The 19,769-nt window shown below is 42.3% G+C and overlaps 1 protein-coding gene across 1 annotated transcript in view; it reads right to left on the reverse strand.

The window, feature by feature from the left end:
* Window positions 1-19,769, reverse strand: part of SGPP2 (sphingosine-1-phosphate phosphatase 2) — a gene marked incomplete at its 5' end in the record, with an annotated part of 81,307 nt that overhangs the window by 38,376 nt on the left and 23,162 nt on the right. The window contains one exon of the mRNA XM_084639716.1: window positions 4,191-4,349. Within this exon, the coding sequence (XP_084495842.1) occupies window positions 4,191-4,349 (159 nt within the window). The remainder of the gene's footprint in view (window positions 1-4,190; window positions 4,350-19,769) is intronic.

Below are 19,769 nucleotides of genomic sequence, written 5' to 3' on the forward strand. Positions count from 1 at the left end.
TTGACAGTAAAATCATGAAAGACAAGACAATGGGATTTGAAACTGTCAGTTTTTAAAAGATCTGCACTCCTGCCAGTCAGCTCAACACCAATCGAGTCTGTTTGCTGCTCAGTCAGAATGGTTTGGTTAAAACTTTATAACAGGCCAAGTGCTGATGGGGATAGTAAGTAGGTAAAAATGTACCATTATCCAAGAGCAGATAGAAAAGACTGATAATTCTAACTAGTTAATAGGGCTGGAGTCTCAATTAGCATGTCTGTGTTTTACTTATAGAATTGAAAGTGTTTCATTTTGGCAACATATGCATTGTTTTTGTGGAACAAACAGGTGGACAAAGTGAATCACGTAGTATGTGTATTCTGCATTTCATTTAATAAAACATTCCTGTGCTTTTTTTCCCTACAACCAGGAATTTTTTTTTCTTTGGTCCAGTTGGGAAAAAAAGTAACAACCCTTGTATATCCCATTCCTCTAGACTACTGTATGCTACAGGAACAAGGACCCCTAGGACAGGTTATAAAGGCCATGGGTAGTGCAGTGAATGCTGTTTATTGTTCAAAGGCTGTATGGCTTCACAACAAACCATCCAGTTGCATTTGCCAAATGGAATATATAATAATGCTTAGTATTCATAGTCTTTAACTAAATATAATGAAAATGTTTAAAAATAAAAACCTGTGAAAATCCATATTTTAAGTGTAAGCTTCCTTTTTCCTTTCATTGCCAAAGCCACAATGTATCACTTAGAAGTCAGAAACAAGCACTAACGGTAGCCCGTACAACCTAGTATTCTGACCTTGAATTATCTCTTGAATTCCACAGGGCTAGACCTGGTCAATACTTGGATAGGACCTGGTTTTCTTTAAAAGTGTCCCATGAGGAGATGTTAGCAGTTCAGTAGGAATCACTCTTCCCTCTGAATATCAAACCAGTGCCTATGTGTGGAATTAGAAAGTATTGTGATGCTGGAAGTGTCATCTGCCAAGGGGAGCAGTGGGGACAAAAAAAAAACTTAACTGGCTTCAAGACTGAGCTTGATAAATTTATGGAGGGGATGGTAAGACAGGACTGTCTACCACTGCATGTGGCCCACTGGCAACTTCCAGGAGCAAAAATCTCCAACTGCCAGAGATGGGCCACTAGATGGGGAAGGCTCTGGGTTACTACAACGTGCAGGAGGTCAGACTAGATGATCATGATGGTCCCTTCTGACCTTAAAGTCTGAGTCTATCTTTTGACTGAGATGTAAAAAAGAGGCACTAATTACTTATTACAAGATTCTATGGCACTTTTCCAAAAAGAGTGGGAGTATTCCTGACCAGAGCCCAACTCTAATTATATGCTGTCCACCTACTCCTAGTTCCAGTTGAAGAATTTATTGTCTATAATTATAAGCAAAGAATGGCTGTTATCTTCCACTCCCGAAATGGTTGGATTTTAGTGGAAGACATACATAAGGCATATTACTTCCGAAGATATTTTATGGTGCCTTTCATTCAAAAAATATCAGACAGCCATGATAAAGACATGGAGAATTCCCATCAGAAAGGGCTTAAATTATATCAGTAGTTCCCAAACTTTTCAGGGTTGCATCTTCCTTACTCCTGTCCACACACCCATCAGCCAAGGCCAGGAGCAGGGCCACAGCTCCTGGGGGGTGGAGTGGAGTGGGGAAACATGGATAGGGTAAGGGGGCCGAAGCTGGGGGCAGGTTTGCGGCCAGGAGCAGTCTGCAGCTGGGGGCCAAGGCTGCAGCCAGGGCCAGGCGCATGGCTGGGACCCCGGCTGGGGGCGGGGACAAAGCAGAGCTGGGAGCAGAACGAGGCTGGGTGATGCTCCCTCACTGCCCCCTGTGGGGGCTGGCCTGAGCCCTGCTGCACCATCCCCCCCCTCCCTGAATGTCCTTCCGTGTCCTTTTAGGGGGGTGCCCCCTAAAGTTTGGTGACCACTGCTATACATCACAGACAAGTTTTCACTGACACTAAATTTCTCCCAGGCTAGTCTGGATGAGTGGCCGGATCCACTAATCTGTCTGTAGGAGATACTACAGAAAATAGCTGGATAAAAAAAAAAAAACCTCACCTGCAATTAACCAAACCATTCACAATGGTGAAATGTGAATTTCAGACCTGGTTCAGCGTCACACCCAATCCAGATAATACATTTCTCTAAAGCTACTAACCAAATTCTTAAATGCTCCACTTTCGTGTTTAAAATGAAAAGATGTCCCTCCCTCCACCCTGATCAGATTACTGCTGTACAAATAGGATTGTAGTATTACAAAGAAAGAATTAATATCAACAAAACTGCAGTTATTAATGGGTAACCAGGCACGTTGTTATTCTTGTATTAACTCTTGTTAGCACTAGCCTGCAACTGTACCACTGTGTTTTGTGTTTTTCAAACATCTTCAAAAGTTATCAGACTGAAAATGGAATTAAAGCCTGCTCATTTGGGGGTATGATCTTATACGGACCGTGCACCACTGGTCACTTAACTCTTTACCACCGACTTCAATGGACACAGAATCAGAGCCCTTATTCTTTGTCTGAAATGAGATTATGGATATTTCTTTATTCAAATCCAGGCTCTGGATTCCCATTTTTCATGCCTACACACTGGATTCTGCTAGCATGAGGAGTTGGATATGAAAAAGGTTAAGTGAAAGAGATAAGGGTAACAGAGAGAAAATACTGCTGTATAAACTGGAAGGTTCTTAGACAAATCTGTCATACTGAAAAAGGAATGTTTTCTAGCTAGTCCTGCTGGAGAGCCTGTAAAAAGGAAGCAAACTGGTTATCGAATGGGGGGAAAATAAACATTCAAAATGTAATACCTTTAATAACTGGGTTTTGAAACCTTCAAGATGGTGACATTTCTCCCCCATAATGATATCTACCTCTCTCAAACTTCCCACTACCGTTGCTTCATAAACCTATTGTAATGACTTATTCTGTTTTACATACCATGATATTTAACCACCTACATGACACATGTAGTGTCAATTAGAAACAATACGTTTCTCGGAATTTTTTCTTCATCTGGCTCTCTTGAGAGAACTGTCACCACGGTCTGCTTGCTCCAGCAGAGGTCACAACTACACAGCTCTGCTCTCAATGTGCACTCAGTCATATCTGATCTACTGTAGTGACTAAAACATGTTAAAATAGGTATGAACTGGAATCCTTCCCCTCCTGTACATCAGTAGAATTGCTTACCAGGTTTCCATTAGGGTCAGTAATTTATACCTGTGCAAAGCTTCTGGTGACAATGTGACTGCATGGATATAATAAACTTAATTTGGCCTCAAGAATCTTTATGATTAGTGATGATGGAAGAAGGAAAGAACCCATCTTGACTCTCAGATCCCAGGCTTTGTTTGATGTACTGGCAGTTTGAAAACAACACCAGGTTTTTGCTTGTTGACTGAGTACCCAAGACACAGAATCATTGAGTGAAAATAGACCTGGAGCTCCAAAATGCTATTTTTACAGCCACTTTTACTCATAGACCCCCACTCCTAGAGTGGATAAAACAGCAAAGAGAAGTATGCCAAGTATGAACATGGCAATAAGTAGATCTTCACTCTTTGTGATCTTTGATTAAAATTTGTAGCCATATATGATTACAGAAGTATTTATCACGGTTGCTCTGGACAAAACACAAATAATTTGCAATGGGCTGTTGGTGACTGTGGTGACCACTAACTCAAAATCAAGATATCAGATAAGGCTTTATCCATAGCTAGAATCAGAACAAATTCAAAAGAGCAACATTAAAATGAAATCCAAATGATAATTTCAAGTTTTAAATTAACATCAGTAGCATACTGGGGGCTTGGGGTAGAGAGAAATAGCCAAATATTTTAGATCTCTCATTGCCACTTTGGGGATAGGGAGAGTGGATGCATTCTATCTTTTTCATAGCTTGTGGTCACCTCTCTTCCCAGCTGCAAGTGCAACCATACTTCCAAATAGGAGTGATACAAGGTTGATTATGTGTCTTTGAAACAGTGTAAAGAAAATCCTTTTGTAAAATTAGTTTGAAAAATTATACTTGTGCTTCTGGAAGCATAATTCATTTTACTTTAGTTTTTGATAAAAACAAGACAATCAAAAGCCAGAAGTTGATTATTATGGTGTTACAGTAATGGAATTAATAAATGTATTAATAATCACATCCGTACTTACACACCACATCATTATCAGCCTCCTCGACACATCATGATTGATGTTCCAGTAGGTGAATGGAAGGAATGTGATGTAAAAAATTTCTTCACCCAAGGCAGATGAAAACTTGAACAGGTAGTAGTAGAAATAATTCTTCACAACATATTTCTGTGCACAATCCTGAAAGTGAAATGTTTTTAGCATGTTTCAGTAAACTTATTGAATTAAATTGTTAGCAGTGCAATTGTCAAGGTTCCTTCTCCACTCTGAACTCTAGGGTACAGTGGGGACCTGCATGAAAGAGCCCCTAAAATTATTCTTACCAGCTTAGATTAAAAACTTCCCCAAGGTACAGACTTTGCCTTGTCCTTGAACCCTATGCTGCCACCACCAAGCGCGTTAAACAAAGAACAGGGAAAGAGCCCACTTGGAGACATCTTCCCCCAAAATATCCCCCCCAAACCCTACACCCCCTTTCCTGGGGAAGGCTTGATAAAAATCCTTACCAATTTGTACAGGTGAACACAGACTCAAACCTTTGGATATTAAGAACAATGAAAAATCAATCAGGTTCTTAAAAGAAGAATTTTAATTAAAGAAAAGGTAAAAGAATCACCTCTGTAAAATCAGGATGGTAAATACTTTACAGGGTAATCAGATTTAAAACATAGAGAATCCCTCTAGGCAAAACCTTAAGTTACAAAAAGGCACAAAAACAGGAATATACATTCCATTCAGCACAGCTTATTTTACCAGCCATTTAACAAAAGGAAATCTAATGCATTTCTAGCTAGATTACTTACTGACAGAGTTTTTGAGACTGCATTCCTGATCTGTTCCTGGCAAAAGCATCACACAGACAGACAGACCCTTTGTTTCCCCCATTCCAGCTTTGAAAGTATCTTGTTTCCTCATTGGTCATTTTGGTCAGGTGCCAGGGAGGTTATTTTAGCTTCTTAACCCCTTACAGGTGAAAGGGGTTTGCCTCTGGTCAGGAAAAATTTTACAGCACTGTATACAGAAAGGTGGTTACCCTTTCCTTTATTTTTATGACAGCAATTTAAACAACTAGGGCTACAAACCAGTTTGCAATTCAAACAGCAATTTGGTGCAGTGAGACTCCAGAACTGTAGGTTTAGTTTTTCATATTAAAGTGAATTTTATAACTAACTGATGCATAGATGAAATGTGTTTTCCCTCCTCCCCCAGTCAGTTATGACAAGTGATATACAGGAAGACAATTAGACACACGCACGCGCAAAGGTTCAGACCTGGACTAGTCTCTGTTTTTGGAGGGTCAGACGTGGAACCCTCCTGGCCCTACATTTAGGGAGCTTATGCAGCTTTAGATAAAAGGAAGAACTATTGCTCTTGACAGAAGAATGTGATGAGAAAGCAAAACCCAAAGATCAAATAGAATAGTAAATAAAGCAACTTGTGTTTTTGCGCTTTGCCTCACTGCCTAAGGAGACTGGATTAACAGTTGCCTTTATACATCCTGAAATTTGCCCTAGGATAGCAAGTGGCATCCCTCCTTTATAAATCATTTTTTACTTTCAACCTCCATTTTTCCCCAACTCTCTTATCCAGAGGGCCACAAACTCTGCCTCTATCTCAACGGGGGATTAAGCAACTGTGGAAATAGCATATCCTCTCCACCATGTGAGGTCCTGACAAGACGCTGCAGTGGGACAAGAAGATTGACGTAACTTTTTAAAAACTCAGTAAATGCTGTGCTTCGTGACACAGGTAATTTATAAGCTAAATTGCTTAAATTTAACTTGATTCAACTTTTAAAAGGGCTGCATGAGCAGATTGCAAAATGAGGTGGGTATCTGTGAACCAAGGGTAAGAAATAGTTCTCCTATTGTTATGTGCTTTAATACTCCCTGTTTTTCATCCCTCTCCTATTTTTTGTATGTCAATACACAACATGATTCTACAGAACAAAACCTTCCAGAGCACCCATCTCTTATAGTAGGTTATTACCTGTAATTGCCCTTTGAAGATGTACATCTTTAATGTTTGTTTATTGTGGTAGTTCCTAAGGTCCAACCAAGAATGGGCCCCATTGTGCTAGGCACTATACGAACATGGAGTTGCAGATAGTCTCTGCCCTGAAGAGTTTACAATCTAACTACAACAGAGTGAGCAGGGGGAGGAAAGAGAACGTCAAGCAGAGTGAACAATGTGATGGTAAGCGTTCTATTAGTTCTACCATTTTTTTGGTAGGGAGATCAGTTAATGGAAAGAAAAGTGAAGGGAGAGGGGATGCTGAAGGGAAGTGAGCTGAGGGGGTGGCAGGGGAGTGTAGCTGAGATGAAGAGACTTTGGGGGGGACAGGTGGGAGAGTTGGAGTAAACAGCCAATCAGGGCAGGGCAGAGAACACCCAATCAAAACTGAAATGCTCTGAACGTCCAGCTTTGGCTGCTCGTGCAGCTGCTCCTACCTGCTGAAGGAAGAACAGGAGGACTTGTGGCACCTTACAGACTAACAAATTTATTTGACCATAAGCTTTCGTGGGCTACAGCCCACTTCATCAGATGCATTCAGTGGAAAATACAGTAAGACTATTTTATATACACAGAGAACATGAAACAATGGGTGTTACCATGCACACTATAATGAGAGTGATCAGTTAAAGGTGAGCTATTACCAGCAGAAGAGAGAAGGAAAAACAAAAACAAAAAAAAATTCTTTTGTAGTGATGATCAAGATGGGCCACTTCCACAAGTACTCCTGTTCTTTTTGCGGATACAGACTAACACGGCTGCTACTCTGAAACCTGTCCTACCTGCTGGAGTCTCTGCCTAGCTCCTCTCTGCATTTTTCCCCCCTAAGGCCATGTGGTGAGGGAGGAGGGGAGAGAGGGTTAGGCCCCACCTGACTGCTAGTTTCCCCAGAATGGGGGGATCCTCCACTGCACAGTTCTGGGTCCGGAGGGTGTTGGCTGAGGTGTGGCTGCTCAAGGCGATCTACCGCCCCAGGCAAAACATCAGTGTGCCACTCCCCTCCCACAGGCCTAGGGCAGCAGAAATTGGCCCAGCCACCTCTCCATTATGATGGTGGGACAGCTGAGCCAAATTTGAGTAAGCGGCATTGTGTCCTGACACACTGGGTCACACCGGGTCACACCACCATTCAAATTGTGCCCAGATGCCCCTCTGTCATGACAGAGAAAACCTATAATAAACAGCTTACATGTATGTCTAACTTATCAGGCCATCACCCGTCTTCCACATGGAGACCCTGATGGGACTTCTAGTACTACAGGCTCTGTCACAGGGCCTGTCACTTCGTCACAATCTTATGTCAGTTCTTACATTAAGTGTAAGTGACTCCCTCCCTAGGTCAGGGCAGTCGCTTTACATAGTTTCTAGTCCTTTGTCTGCTTGACCTCTTGACCCAGGTCACACTAGTATATGATATTCTCCCTATGCATAAAGCTTCCACAGGTTTATTACCTGTATTTTTTCCCATAGTTGGGATTTGCATTAATTATTCCTTGTTGTCTTTAGCTCCTACAGAAGCACTGTTTAGCTTTAGCTCACCCACTAACAATACAATCACAGACAAGCCCATAAAGATACACATAACTTATAAACTTGATACAGTAGTCTTTAAATGTATCATCTGTCATATCTCTCCACATAATCACTGAATATTTCATATTCCCAAAGCATTACATCTGTCACACATAGCATACAAAGCCCCTGACATTTGTCACCAAAACTAGCTTCCAAAAAAACTGAGGACTAAATTGATGATCTATTCGTGGATCTGAAATAATCATGCTATTCCCACTGCATGAAGATACAAGCCACTGGAAGGGAGAGGTCCACTAGGGGAAGCCCCTGATACTTCCTCAAACTCAGTCCACTGATGTCTCTCACTCCTAACTCTGTGGGAAACTGACAAACTAGCCACACTGCAAAACTCTGGAAATAAGACAGTGGACAGTGTAGTCTGGAGACTTATAACTTGTAAAAGAGACAATAAGCATAAAAAACAGATGGATGCACAGATTCATTTCAGCAGAATAACGGTCAAGTGTCAGATGTACCTTTTTAAAAAAATATCACCCACATCAGATGTGGCACATCAGGGAAATGACACAGACTGAGCAGGCAAAGATGTGAAGAGCTGGGTTAAAAATCTCATTCCTGACTGGAGGGAAATTAGATGTCAGAAGAGAGATAGTACATGAAAGGCACACAGACACTAAGATTGAGTCAAGTCACTACACAGTGTGTAAATGGAGTTGGGCAAGGGAGTAGATGCTATATCTGTGCAGCTGAACTCCGCTTATGTTAAGGGATTAATCAATTATGTCTGAGCAGCCATCACCCACCTACACAAAGTAGGCTTAAACATCCATGCGGTTGTGAAATGGTATGAGGAGCAGTTTTCTGACAGTGACAAAAGCTAAATAATTTTTCAGTAGTAGAATTAGTTGAGAGGTTTCCAATGAAATTATTTTTCATCAGAAAATGCTGATTTGTCGAAACCAAAGATTTTGAAGAAACATACTAGTTTCAATGAACCTTTCATTGGGAAAGGTTTCTCAGAACCATGGTGGGGGTGGAAGGGGAAATGACAAAGACCAACCCCAGAACAGTCTATAGCCCAGTGGTGAGAGCACTCACTTGAGGTGTGGCCTATTGGCTTTTCTGGGGTAGGTCTCTCTCAATCTCTCCTGTTTGGAGCTGTTCCACTTTCTATTCATTTATTAAATCTGGGTCTTCCACACCCCACATAAGTGTCTTAATCACTGGGCTAGAGTCAGCCTCTCTTTCGCTCAATGAATAATTTACACAAAGTGGAACAGCTCAAACCTCAAATCTGTCAGCCACCCAAACACTCTCCTCATGGCTATGCCAGGCCCTGCTTTGCCTTGAAGGTTCATAATAGGTGCACTCCAGTCCCCAAGTCCGTTTGAAGCATACTTCTGTAGTATTCTGTTTCTTAGCTACTGAACACTCACAGAATTACGAGGTCAGCTGTCCTCAGGGGAACCATGTACCCACTGGCTTGAATGATCCAATTCAGGGTCAGCTCCTTATACAATACCACCGCATTGAGTCATATTTATAAGTTTATTATCAAAAAGATTTAAGACATAGTGAGTAAGGATAATGGAAACAGAAGGGGTTACATATAAAGTAAAATCATTGTATGATTCTTAAAGCTTTACTTTAACGGGCGAATCATTTGTCTAAAGAAGCATATCTCATCCCAAATGTCCTTTGCAGCATTTGCAACCAAGGCTGGTTGGGATCCCATTTTCATGAATGTACAGGCACTGTCCATTTACTTCCTTGGTGCAGAATTAGGGCGTGTCTCCTTGCCTTCTACTTTTATCACCAGAGTTCACAGTCTGCCCTCAGAGACAGCAGAACCCATCACTTATTTTTCCTGCTGATTGCATATCCTCCTGTTGCTTAAGTCCCCACAGGTTAAACAACTAGGAAGCAGTTCAAAATTCAACTCTGGCAAAGATGCACCTTCTCAATAGCGTTTAGGCTGAGATTTTCAAAGCTCCTGTGGAATCTGGACACCCATTTCCCATTAATTTTAAAAAGGAATTAGGCAGCCAAATCCCTTTGTCTGCTTTGAAAATATCAGCAGGCCTTCAACAGGGGAGTGTGTGTTTACCTCAATTTACTGTGACAAAGCTCCTCTGCCGCCTTGGTGGATCCTGTGCTTTTTGGCAGATTTGCTTGCCTCAGAGGTTCACAGCAGCCCTCAGTTTGGCCACTTCTGCTGGAGTCTCAAACCCACCATTCACTCAGCTAACCTCATCACTGTTTTCCATTTCCCCCATGCCAGCCAATCTCTGCAGTACTCTGAAACCTACAGTCTCTGTTGTCCCACCCAGTGAGTCAGGGACAGGGCAGATCCCTTTCCAAATTAGGGCTTCCTTTCTAGTGTTTCCTCACAGACCAGGTCAACTCCTCTTACATCTAATCAGGAGTTGGGGGGGAATGGAGGGAACCCAGGCCCACCCTCTACACTGGGTTCCAGCCCAGAGCCCTGTGGATAGCAACTGTCTACAATATTCCCTGTATCAGCTGCATGACAGTTACAACTCTCTAGGCTACTTCCCCAAGGCCTTCCCCTAGCACCTTCTTTATTCTCACTGCAGGATCTTCCACCTGATCATGCTTGTACTCTTCAGTCCTCCAGAAGCACACCCCCACACTAACTCATGGGAGGTCCTTTTTAAAGCAGGTGTTGTGATTAGCCTGCCTGCCATAATTGATTCTAGTAAGTTCTTAATTGGCTCCAGGTGTCTTAATTAGCTTGCATGTCTTAATTGGTTCTAGCAGGTTCCTGATTGCTTTAAGGCACTTCCTGCCCTGGTTACTCAGGGAACAAAAAACTATTCATCCAACAGCCAGTCCATTTGCTTTCTACTAGACTCCTATACCTTCCTGATCTGTGTCTATCACATTACATAAAGTTGCAAATGGTCTTTGGACAGTGAGGGGGGAAGATAAGAAACAAGGAAAATCTGCATTTGAGCAAACAGAGGTAAGAAGAAACAGTGTGCATTCTCTTTCACTACTAGGAACCATGTTGCCTTCTTTTCTGTTTGAATAAACTTTGCTTTGAGGGGTAACCTTCAGGAAAATGCATCTCAAAGTGGGGCTGGACTAGAAAAGTGAGAGGCAAAACCATGCTAAGTTCTCTCTCCCTATTCATAGCTCTCTTTTCTCCTAAGAAGACAAAAGAAGTAGTCATTAGACTTTGGGAGCAGATCCTAGCCTGAGAGTTTGGTCAGCAGTGTTACTGGAAATATGGTAAGGGACTTCTCCTTGAACCAAGTCTAGAGTGTTATGTTTAGAAAGAGTTTAATCTTTATTTTCCTTGTAACCATTTCTGACTTTAATGCTTGATTTCTTCTACTCACTTGAAATCTCCCTCTCTCTGTAAATAAATGCACTTATTTTATTCTTTCATTAAAATTAATCCAGTGTTGTGACTTGTTTGGATAACTTCATTTAAGGTAAAAGCGGCCAAGAGTCCTGTGGCACCTTATAGACTAATAGAACGTAAGCTTCTGTGGGTGAATACCCACTTTGTCGGATGCATGTATTAAACATGCATTTAAGGTAGCAGACTGTTGTTATGTTGATGCCCTTAAAGGGGCAAGGGACTTAATACAACTGGACTGTCCAGGAGAGGGTTGGACAGTGCAAAGCTCACCTTTTTGAGGGGAAATCTGGGACTGGGAGTGTGCTGGGGGTCACCTGCACCTAGTAACCAAAGCTGATGGAAGCCAGAGAGTGGCTGGTGTTTACTGACAGGCGGCTAGAGTCAGAGCTTCTGGACCAGAGCTGTGGCTATATGCAGACACTCAGGGTGTGACCTGCACGTAGGTTGGGAACTACAACAGCAAAGCGGTGGGAGGCATCTCAGATTGCAGGGCAAGTGGGGAATCAACCCCTCACTGGTCTGGATTACATCCTGGAATGTTATGCAGCTGTAATTCTTTTAGTAATTGTCTGAGGATGATAGTAGCAAGAAACCTAAAGGAGCTGCATCCATTCAACTAACTCGTCTAAGAAAAGATCATTTATTTAAATTATCTTTAGATAGACAAGAGACAGAAAAGAAGAAGTCAGTGTTCTTGAAACACCAATTTGATGGGCTTATTCCCCCATGTATTAGTATTAGAAGTCATATATTAGTAACAGACATCTCCATAAGTAAACTTAACAGTTCTGCAGCACTGAATGAATTAAGGAAGAATCATGCTCAATATCTTGAGTCTAGTATGCCAATTAGAAACAACATGGACTAATTAGCAACTATGGTGCTTTGTGTCTAATATCATTAAACTGTATTTGGACATACTTATGCTTATCCCAAAAGAATCCTCACTCCTTAGTGTGCTCATTCTCCATTAAGCAACAATCTTTGTGTTAGGAATTGTGTGCTCATGTGTCTTAAATTGAAAATGAGCAGCACACTCCCAAGGTCAGTTATTCAATTCTTAAGAAATCAGATAAAGACTGTTGTAATTAAAGTTATTTAAAAATAGAACTGGCCCAAAAATGGAAACAGTTCTGTAAAAACTGTTGGTTTTATTGACTTCTCAGGATTTGAAGTGGATCCATTTGGGGAATTTTTTTTCATTATTCTTTCCTCATCCCCAGTAGAATCTGCTTGAGATATTTATTATGTCATTATCTCTCTCTCACTAACACTATAGAGTAGCATAGGGTGTAGGAACTTGTTACTCTGGACTGCACTGTTTGTTACTTTCCTTCATTTAGATACACTTTTTTCTTAAAATGTTTGTGTGATAGTTCTGGCATTCACACCTGTTTGCTTCCTAGGGAAATGGTAGCTTACAGTAACATGGTCTGTCATGAGTAGTAGTAGACTTGAACAAGCTTTGAGATTTATCACTTCATTAATACTTGATCTGCATTTCTCTGGTGGCCCCAGCAGTTTCAGCATAAATTAAGCTTTTAAAAAAATAGTTTCTAACCCTTATGGTTATGAAATACTCTGAGCATGGGAGGCCCATAAGCAAAATTAGATCAGTCCCTTTAAGAGGTGGAACCTCCTCACATTCATTTCCATAGGGTGCTAACTATGATAACATTTACTATTTCTTGACAATCATTTCAGAATAAAACTGGGATCGTGGTAGGAGCTTTGGTAGAGCACAGTCCCCTTTTTACCCCCTGTCTAACCCTGGCATGGGATTTCTGTGGGAGCTAATCCCATTTTAAGACCGCTGAAGCACTTGAATCACTACTTTATACAGAAAGTTATTGCAATTAATTTCGGTGAACATTCACATTCTCTCATGTTCATAGCAGTTTATCCCTCCAACCTCTTCTTAAGAATAGCTCATTTAAATAATTTGTGAGTCTCCTGAGACAGTCTAAAAATTGTTTTTACTTAACCTACGGAAGTGATTTGATGTCTTTAATATTCTATGAGGTATGTTTTTAATAATTTAGCACACAGCCCACTTGGCTCAGGGAGGGAGAGGCATCCAGCTGAGTTGTAATTGGTTTTGTACAAATACCATGCACAAAAGTGTAGTGGAAATGGGAATTTTAAGAACACTTTTGGAAAGGGTTTGAGTATAATACCCCAGGACATAGTTCGATTTGAAAAAATCAACTCAGAAAACAAAATTGCACATTCATAAGATGCAGTGCTACCTGAATATGTAGCTCTGATTAAGTTAACCACATTTATAGGAACCAGTTAACCACTTGAGTCCTTCCTAATGCACTGGCAGGTAGGAGTGGGGAAAATGTACATTTATTTCTGGCTTCAGTGCAACACCAGGTAGCTACACTGATATGCTGATGTTCCAGTGGAACATCTTACCCTTCAGTATAATGTTACTAAATTCTGCTTCTAGCAAGAAGCGATGGCAGAAGTCTGCAGGGAAAGGATAAGAGACCAAACAAATTCCAGCAGAGCCACACTCAAACTATTACTATAGGCTATCCGGACACAGTTTTGTGTGCAAATGGTAAAATATATCCATCGTTTATAATTATAGACCAAATGTTATTTTTGTCCCTGTTCATTCAATATTTTCTCCCTAAGTTAAACGATTATAAATAAAACGAAGGCAGCTATTGGTAATGACAATTTGATAGTTTTCACCCCCCTCAAAATAAAGTCTTTTTCCATGGGAGTGAGGAGAAAATCTCTGCTATCCATGACTGTAACCCACCTGAAATGTATTATAGATGTAGTTTATTAAGGTGTGTCATGACTTGGGGAATCTATGTACAATTTATGAGTTCCTGTTGAAGATTCTGAACTCTGCATATATATCTTTGTCTATAAACTCCATTTTGAATAATGAGCTTGTCTGCCTTCTCCCTTGTCTTCTCATCTCCATGTTGGACTGAAATTCCAAGAGGGTAGTGACACAGGACTAACAATGAGGGTTGCTAAACCTTGATGATCCTCTTTTTGTCCAAAGAGGCTTCTACGCGAATAGTTGGCTACCACCCAGAAAAACCAGTCAGCTCAGGTGTGCTGATAACTAAGCAACAAATTGCCTGATGGGGACTGGCCACCTGAAGAAAAGGTTGATCAGCAGGTCACCTGACAAAGGGGACAAACAGTTATAAGAGAAGAAAGGGGTCTCTGACTAGCCATTTTAGAAAGAGAGGGAGAAGAGACCAGAAAGCTGGCTACAGGAGTAAGAGGTGAGTCACATTATTCCAAAGGAGAAGCTATATGCAGGAGGGAAGGGTGAGAGGAGAGATGCTGGACAATTTAAAAGACTCTGACCTGAGCCCCCAAAATGCTCAAGGGTGGTGAGGAAATAGAGACAAATGCATACAGGTGTTTTGTCTAGCTTTGTATATTTATTGTGATAGGGCCTTTACAAAGCCTGTATGTTATGTGCTTCAACTATCCCTGGAAAGGTAACTGGTAAATCCAAAACCTTGGAGCACTAGGGAAGGGTATACTTATGCTGGTGGGGAATCCAGCACTAGTGTCAGGGCCTAGGCAGCTGAACTGTGGTGTCTCAGCTCTGTGAAAGGGTGCTAGATGGAAAATCTGTCCCCTGAGTATGTGCCTAGAAACCCAGTGTCTCAGGCAGTTCCTGGATTCTGCTTGGGCTCAGGAAGCCTAAAAGTGCAAGAGTCCAATGTGGTAGGACCCAAATACAGCAGCCTAGTGAGTGTCCACCAGGCAAAGATTTACCAAGGCTGTGACAAGATGTAATGTAGCTGCCTACCTAAAATACTTCTGATCCAGGTGTCGGGGATATGGGTAAATTCTACATGGGGGGCGGGGGGGGAGAACAGAGCATAGTTTGCTTTCCAGATGAGGTTGCACTAACGGAAAGAAACATTTTTATTTGTCAATTGAGCAAGTCTAATTCAGACTCATTGATGCCTTTGTGAATAAGACTCCCTTTTCAGCCTAGAATAGAGCTTTATGTTCCATGTGACTGAGATTCAGTCAGCACAAATGAAGTGCACATACCCATCATTCAGGGTTAACCACATGGTTCAGGAAAAAATCCAAGCTGTGCTCTCTCACCTTGTGGTCTGGCCAACCCCCTAAAGTCGTGAGCTCTACTGCCCCCTACTTTGTTTGGGTTTAGATATGCCCAAGATGTCAAAGCATTGTTTTCAAATTAAAAATACAACTGTTTCCTGAATGTTTAGGACTTAAAAGCTAGACAAATGTGTAAAATCAGTTTCTCCTTTGCTTGCCAGCCAATGCTAAAGTTTTGTGTGTGCAAGTGGTAGCCTAGCCTGGGGAGGAGAAATACTGAACACTAAATGCAGCTCATAATGCTGTTTTATGCAATTGGCTTCAAATTCTTAGGCAGCATAACGATCGCCATTTACACTTGCTGTGAGATGTATTATCAAACTGAGCGAATAACTGATTTTTTCAGTTCAGAGGGGGAGTGTACCCAGCCCCCCAAAATCAGTTCAGTTAAACCATGTATATCTTTATTTTTCTCACTAATATGAAAACAAATAGTTTACGGTTGAATGACACATTTTGCTCAAACCCAAAAAGAAAATTCAGTTTTTCATTTCATTTGGGGTATTTTTTTTAATTTAACTTTTTTTAACTGACCATTTTAGTAAGTTAAAACTATTTTGACTTAGAAAAAAATCATTTTCAGCCATATCTATTTGACAAATTCACAACTACCTTTGGTGCTCAAGGAAAAAAATGTATTTTTCAGCAAATTTATTATTCCCACCTTCCACCCCAAATCATCAGGTTCTAATTGTCAACAGTTGTAGCAGAAACGCACTATACTGAACTTAGATCTTGGCAGATAAATACCTTTCAGAGTTCATCCTGGCTTCTATACATGTTAATTAAAACGATTTTTAGTAGGGGGGGGTAGAGAATGTTAAATTTACAAAGGTTTTTCTTGTTTAACAGTGAGTTGAGGAGGGAAAACATGTATGGAAACGCAGACACCTGTCTGAAATCCTGGAAATATGATAGAAATATAGTTTTAAGTGACCTAGCTGGAGTCTAAGTACTTTGGATGATTAAAATTTAGGATGGCTGGTCTAAGGGTCAACAACATTGAAGGACAACTTACTTTTTACACTGAAGCCTCCGCCCTGGTCTACACTATGGGGTTAGGTTGAATTTAGCCATGTTAGGTCTATTTTAAAATTAATGCAACCACACAACCAACCCTGTTCCGTTGACCTAAAAGGCTCTTAAAATCGACTTCTGTACTGCTCCCTGGAGAGGGGAGTACTACTAAAAATTGACTTTTCTGGGTCGAATTTGGGGTAGTGCAGATGCAATTGGCCTCCGGGAGCTATCCCAGGGTGTTCCAATGTGACCAATCTGGACAGCACTTTCAACTCTGATGCACTAGCCAGGTACAAAGAAAAAGCCCTGGGAAATTTTGAATTTCATTTCCTGTTTGGTCAGCATGGCGAGCTCAGCAGCACAAGTGACCATGCAGTCCCTCCAGAATTGCAAACGAGCTCCAGCATAGACCGAAAGGGAGACACTGAATCTGATTGCTGTATGGGGAGAAGAATCTGTGCAGGCTGAACTCCGATCAAAAAGAAGAAATGCTAATATACATGCCAAAATTGCACAGGGCATGGTGGAGAGAGGCTACAACGGGGACACACAGCAGTGCCACGTGAAAGTCAAGGAGCTCAGGCAAGCTTACCACAAGACAAAGGAGGCAAACTGTCACTCTGGGTCAGAGCCCCATATATGCTGCTTCTGTGATCAGCTGCATGGCATTCTAGGGGGGGACCCTACCACTACCCCACCACTGTCCATGGACACGTGCAAGGGGGAGTCTCACACCACAGGAAGGAGGATTTTGTGGAGGAGGAGGAGAATGCACAGCAGGCAAGCGGTGAATCCGTTCTCCTTGGCAGCCAAGGCCTTTTCATCATCCTGGAGCCAATACCCTCCCACAGCAGGATCCCTGACCCTGAAGCAGGAGAAAGGCAGCTCTGGTAAGTGCATATTTGTAACTACAGTACAGGGATTAAAAGCAATAGTGTTTTGCCCTGAAGAATCAGGATGCATTTGCACCCACTACAGCTACTGGAAAAGTCTGTTAACATGTCTGGGGATGGAGCGGGACATCTCCATGAAGCTCTCCTGGAGGTACTCTGAAAGTCTTTGCAGAAGGTTTCAGGGGAGGGCTGCCTTATTTCATCCTTCACAGTAGGACACTTTACCACACCAAGACAGTAGCAAGTAGTCTGGAAACACTGCAGCACAAAGCATGGCAGCGAATGGTCCTGGGTTTTGGTCAGATTCAAGCAACATTTGGTATTTATCTTTCTGTGTTAGCCTCAGAGTGATATCATTCCTGGTCACCTGGTTGAAATAGGGGAATTTTTGTAAGGGAACAGTAAAAGGACCCCAATCATGCTGGGTTGTTTGTGCTTGGCTAAAAGGGATCATCCCAGAGAATAGCCAGGCAGTGGGGTGGGGGGAGGTGTGTGCTGCACATCCACCCGGCAACCACAGCCCCCTCCTTTTTAAATGTAAAACCCAACCAGCATTGCTTGCTATGGAAAAGGATGGCCCTGCAGTTTGAAACCATTCCCACATGTTATGAAGGTGGAAGAAGCCAACCCTGCATATCAAAAGGCTTACCATGGCTGCCTGGAAACTGAATTCTGTTGCCCAGCCATGTGTGATGTCACCATACTGACAGGTGCTCAATAAAAAAGGCAAAATGCAACCTTGTACCTAAAGCACATGTGCTGTCTGCTGTGAATTGCTTGATTCACAGTGAAAGTTTCCCTTTTGGTCTCAAATGTATCCTCTTAAATTTTATTCTCCCTTTATCTCCCCCCAGGTGCAAATGTTTCTGTGCTCCCCCTATCATCTCCATCCCTGAGGTTATAGATTAGAAGGAGAAAAAAATGCACTCATGATGACATTTTCTGAGCTCATGCAGTCCTCCCACACTGATAGGACACAGCTTAATGCATGAAGGCATTCAGTGACAGAGGCTAGGAAAGCATTAAGTGAGCACAAAGAGCAGAGACAGGCTGTGATACTGAGCCTAATAGGGGAGAAAATGAACATGAAGTGTCTGTTGGTCTGCTCTTATTGGCTTTCCTGCAGCTCCCCCGCTGCATCTATTGTATAACTGCCTGCCCTCCTCCCCAAGTTTCATATCCTTCTCACCCGGAGACCCCAGAATGTGGTGGGGGAGAGGCTCTGGGCACCCAGCCACTGCACTCCAGAGGATGGCCCAAGCAACAGAAGGCTGTCATTCAAACAGTTTGCTTATTGTAGCCACACTACAAATCAAATGTGGCCATGGCCTTGTCCTTCCCTCTTCCTGCACCCTACCCCACCTGGGCTACCTTGTCAGTTATCTCTACTTAATTAATAAAGAAAGAATGCATGGTTTCAAAACAATAGTGACTTTATTTCCTTTGCCAGCTGTGATCGAAGGGGGGGAGGGTGGTTGGCTTACAGGGAATTAAAATCAACAAAGGGGATGGGTTTGCAGCAGGGAGAAACACACACAGCTGTCAGACTGAAGCCTGGCCAGTCATGAAACTGGTTTTTAAAGCCTATCTGATGTGCAGCATGCCTAGCTGTGCTCTTCTAATCACCCTGGTGTCTGGCTGCTCAAAATCAGCCACCAGGCGATTTGCCTCAACCTCCCACCCCACCATAAATATCTTCCCCCTTACTCTCACAGATATTATAGAGCACACAGCAAGCAGCAACAACAATGAGAAGGTTGCTTGTGCTGAGGTCTAACCTAGTCAGCAAACAGCGCCAGTGAGCTTTTAAACATCCAAAGGCACATTCTACCACCATTCTGCACTTGCCCAGCTTACAGTTGAACTGCTCCTTATTACCGTCCAGGCTGCCTGTGTATGGTTTCATGAGCCATAGGAGCAAGGGGTAGACTGGGTCCCCAAGGATAACTAGTGGCATTTCACCATCTCCAATGCTAATTTTCTGGTCTGGGAAGTAAGTCCCTTCTTGCATCTGCTCGAACAGCCCAGAGTTCCTAAACATGCACCTTTCTCAGCCCTCCCACACTGATATCTGTGATCCACTAGTGCTTGCAACCATTGAGAAGTACCCCTTGCAGTTTACATACTGATTGGCAAGGTGGTCTGGTGCCAAAATAGGGATATGTATTCCGTCTATTGCCCCACCACAGTTAGGGAACCCCATTGCAGCAAAGTCATCCAGTATGACTGGCACATTTCCCAGAGTCAGCGTTCCACTGTATCAACGAGTCCCACTGCCACCAGGATGTCCCAATTGCCACAGCCCATGCTTTCAGGAACATCTGCATCCATGTCCTCATCACAATCATCCTTGTGCTGGCATCTGGCTGGAGCATCAATGGCTCCATGTCTAGTTGGCAGCCAGTATCAAGTGGAGTACCCCAAGGGTCGGTCCTGGGGCCGGTTTTGTTCAATATCTTCATAAATGATCTGGAGGATGGTGTGGATTGCACTCTCAGCAAATTTGCGGATGATACTAAACTGGGAGGAGTGGTAGATATGCTGGAGGGGAGGGATAGGATACAGAAGGACCTAGACAAATTGGAGGATTGGGCCAAAAGAAATCTGATGAGGTTCAATAAG

The sequence above is a fragment of the Lepidochelys olivacea genome (assembly GCF_965140295.1).
Source record: "Lepidochelys olivacea isolate rLepOli2 genome assembly, chromosome: 9".
In the NCBI taxonomy this organism is placed as follows: Eukaryota; Metazoa; Chordata; order Testudines; family Cheloniidae; genus Lepidochelys; species Lepidochelys olivacea.